Source organism: Lasiodiplodia theobromae, assembly GCF_012971845.1.
Source record: "Lasiodiplodia theobromae strain AM2As chromosome Unknown scaffold_5, whole genome shotgun sequence".
In the NCBI taxonomy this organism is placed as follows: Eukaryota; Fungi; Ascomycota; class Dothideomycetes; order Botryosphaeriales; family Botryosphaeriaceae; genus Lasiodiplodia; species Lasiodiplodia theobromae.
The window spans coordinates 1-3,576 of record NW_023336541.1 but is presented as its reverse complement, the minus strand read 5'-3'; the positions used below and the strand labels follow the sequence as shown (position 1 = coordinate 3,576).

Sequence of the window (3,576 nt, the reverse complement as noted above, 5' to 3'; positions counted from 1 at the left end):
ATGGCGTATGACAGCCCTGCATCTGGCTGTTTTTGGGGGCCATATTGCAATTGTCGAGCACTTGCTCAAAGCAGGCGCAGACACTCAGGCAGTCACCCACAGGGATCTGACTCCACTGCACCTGGCAGCAGAAAAGGGGTTTGTCGAGATGATAGACTTGCTCATCGAATCAGGAGCGAACATCGAAACCGGATCAGGCGAGGATGGATTGACGGCACTCGACCACGCTGTAGTTAATAATTGCGTGGATTCTGTAAGATGTCTGTTGCGACATGGGGCGCAAGGGATTGGCACACTCCACGGAGACAACATCACAATCCTACACCTTGCGGCGTACCACTCGGACAATCTAGAGCTTTTTCGAATCCTTGCCGAAGCCTCTCCAAACGTAAATGTTCCCGGAAAGTCCCTCGGCGATACCCCTTTGCATGCAGTGGTTTTCAAAGCTTCAATACCCCGGGCAAAGATTCTTTTGGACAAAGGCGCAGATCCCTCCAAGCCAGACAATCATGGAGATACACCGCTACATCTTGCAGTGCGAGCTGGAGAAGTTCAAATGGTGGAGCTTCTGATCAAACGAGGATCGTTTCATGAAGCAGTGAATGAAGTGGGCGCAAGTCCACTGTATGTGGCTGCTCGTGAGGGCCATCACGAAGTTGTCAAGCTCCTCCTGGAAAGGGGAGCCGACGTCTCCTCTCCACGAGAAGGAGGGTGGCTGCCCATTCACGCCGCGGCCGTCGCTGGAGATGTTGCCTCTACGCGGATGCTCATCAACTATGGAGCTGACTTCCAGGCTTCCAACGATGCTGGCGCGACTCCATTGCTCGCTGCTATTGAATATGAGAAACATGATGTGGCGGAATACCTCCTTAAGAGAGGTGCGGATCTGCACGCGAAGAACGACGCGGGGGAAACACCTCTCTATCTCGCGGCTGAAAAGGGCGACGAAGATCTTGTCAACAAGCTGTTGAAGCGCGAAGTAGACGGAATGGTGAAGACGCAAATCCACAGGACCACACTATTTGATGCTGCTAAATTGGGACACGACTCTTTCATTGATCGCTTGCTTCAGCTTGAGCTCGACGTGTCGCCATTGATTGGTCACACCGCATGGATGCCATCGTTGAACCTCGCTGCCTTTACTGGAAATATGCAAGTGCTGCGGCTGATTACAAGGGACCAAAGGGCAGAGTCTTTCTCACCTGACCAGATGGGACGGAACGCCCTCCACCTTGCTGCACGCAGTGGGAGTGTAGAAGCCTTTGACTTCTTGTGTGACCTTGGGTTCGACCTTCTCACGACAGACCATTCTGGCAGATCTGTCTTACATTACGCCTGCCAATCAAAGAGCGTGAAGATGGTTCGGTATATTCTTCAGCTGCCAACTGCCAGAGAATTGCTTTGCTCCAAGCACGAATGGACACCGCTGTTCTGGGCTGCTCGAGTGGGAAACGCCCAGCTGGTCACTGACCTCATGCTCGCGGGTCTTCAAGAAGCCATTGTTTCGACAAGCGAAATTCCCGGCGATTTCAGTCCGTTCTCCCTGGCCGAATATCATGCAAATGACGCTCTTATTTCGGACGAGAATTGCCCGTTGAAGATGAGAGGGAGGAACGACACAGTATGGGAGACCCGAGGAACGTCCAATGGGGATTATGAATGCGATTCCTGTTTCCTGGTGAGTCCCGGTACCTACGCTACCTTATCATACTCCCGCTAACGGCGCAGACAATACATGGCCCGCGTTTCCGGTGCCAGACTTGTCCTGATTTCGACTATTGCTTCATGTGTAAGCCCTCGTTCGAGCGGTTCCATGTCGACCACGAATGGAAACGCATAGACGCAGACGTGGCGGGACCCTGATGTTGTACTTCAGTCCTTCGACGGCATGAAGGAGCTGCTGAAAGCGAGGGGCGTGCTGCGGTTGTATAGGTGCGGAACGGGAGGTGCGAGCGGAGGTCGAGGCGCGAGCACGGAGTTGAGGATTTCTCGTCTGCGATACGGTACGTCTGGGCGAATCGTAGGGGTTGCATTGAGCGTTCATCGATCGATCGGGGATCGCAGATTACTTTGTCCATCGGATGATGATGGAGTCACGCGGCAAGACCTTCGGGGGAGCGAAAAGTGGGAGTATTGTCGCGTTCATTGTTTCCGGGTTGCGGTACTCACTTCGATCTCCACATGGAATCAGTTCACAGAAGTCCGGTACACGCTCCTGAATTTGGAGTTGAAGAGACTGAAGAGAGATGGATTTGGGGATGCGGAGACATGGGCATTTGGGGTATCAAATCACGTGGGATGATAAGCGGTCCATCAGACGCCATTCATGCGGTGTGGTGCAAGACTAGAGAGACGGCTGGTTGTTGGTCCAGTTTTCGGGAGCGGTTCCGCAGTGCTGGTGCCGAAAGCAGTAGGCGCGCGTTGGCGCGGGCCAGCCCACTTTTCGAAGAAGTGCTAGTTCAGGAGTAGTTTTGGGGCGGCAGGGCTCAACTTCTTAAGAAAACACCGAGGTGTGCCCTTCGTTGCTGCAGCCCTCGTCAATATTGATCAGCTTCACTTGAGCCGCAACGGACCATGACTCGACGGCTACCTCATAGTAGCTTCGCAAGAGTTACCTTTGGGGAATGGTGTGTTCGCATGTGATGCGTCTGGGGACGATCCCCTAAGACAGCGGGTCCACATGCGTGGTGGGTGGGTCTGTCAGCGCAGTGTTCAAACCGGACAGCAGCGCGGAGACAGGCGGAGGCAGGGAAACGGGGGAGGCGAACGGCCCAGCGGCTCCAGATTTGCCCTTTTTCGCTTCTCCTATTGCTGTGCCACGTTCAAAGAAAAAAAATCAGCGGCTTGCCTCCCTCGCCTTTGGTTCCGGAGGTTGCGAGACCGTTGGATGCCGTCACCGGCCACGGACGTGATTTTCTCTTCCCTGCGCCACTCCCGCCGCCATGAAGCCATTGCGGCTGAATGCCGCGGCGGGAGCGGCGCTTAATTGGGCGATTAAACATTTAAGCTTGTCGGCGCACGGACGTTGACGTCACTGGTCATCGCTTGACCCGCCTTGTTGCGTCGTTGCCCGCTTGGCACACGCTTGTTGGCCTAGACTATGCTATCGCGCACGCTCCAGTATGAAATCACCACACCCACAATTCGTCCGACCTTCGATGGCCATCTCCCGCACGCCTGGCGCCTGGCCCGCTGCGCCCGCGCAATCACTGGCTGATCCCCGGACTGCATGCCGCATCGCGCTGCTCCGCTCGTTGAGCATGAGGATTTTTGTGGCCCCTGATATCATCGCCTCTCCGCCCAAGGGTCCTGCGGTGTTGACGGAAGGTGGGCCGCGCACCTTGGGGGAGTTATAAGGCTCTCGCTCACTCCCCGCTTGACGGATGCACCTTCTCCGCTGCACCACTTTTCTCTCCAGATATCCGTGAGGGTTGCTTCGCTATGGGTTTCTCAGGCTTCACGCACACCGGCTTCCTCGGTGGGAAGATCGGAGGAAAGGCTCTTCAGACGGGCGTCTGCATCACCGCCGCCTCCGGTTTCCTCCTTTTCGGGTAACCACCAGCCACCCCCCCCCCC

At 55.5% G+C, this 3,576-nt stretch overlaps 2 protein-coding genes across 2 annotated transcripts; both read left to right on the top strand.

Annotated features, from left to right (window-relative positions):
* Positions 1-556: 556 nt before the first annotated feature.
* LTHEOB_1861 (Zinc finger ZZ-type protein) lies at positions 557-1,720 on the top strand (the record flags this gene model as incomplete). Its single annotated transcript, XM_035510609.1, has 1 exon — positions 557-1,720. The coding sequence occupies one exon, from the start codon at positions 557-559 to the stop codon at positions 1,718-1,720; it is 1,164 nt and encodes a 387-aa protein (XP_035364801.1).
* A 1,438-nt stretch (positions 1,721-3,158) lies between these two features.
* Positions 3,159-3,576, top strand: LTHEOB_1860 (MFS sugar transporter; the record flags this gene model as incomplete). The annotated part of the gene is made up of 2 exons (XM_035510608.1): positions 3,159-3,327; positions 3,419-3,551. Coding segments are annotated over 2 exons (302 nt in total), but the record flags the coding sequence as incomplete, so codon positions are not given.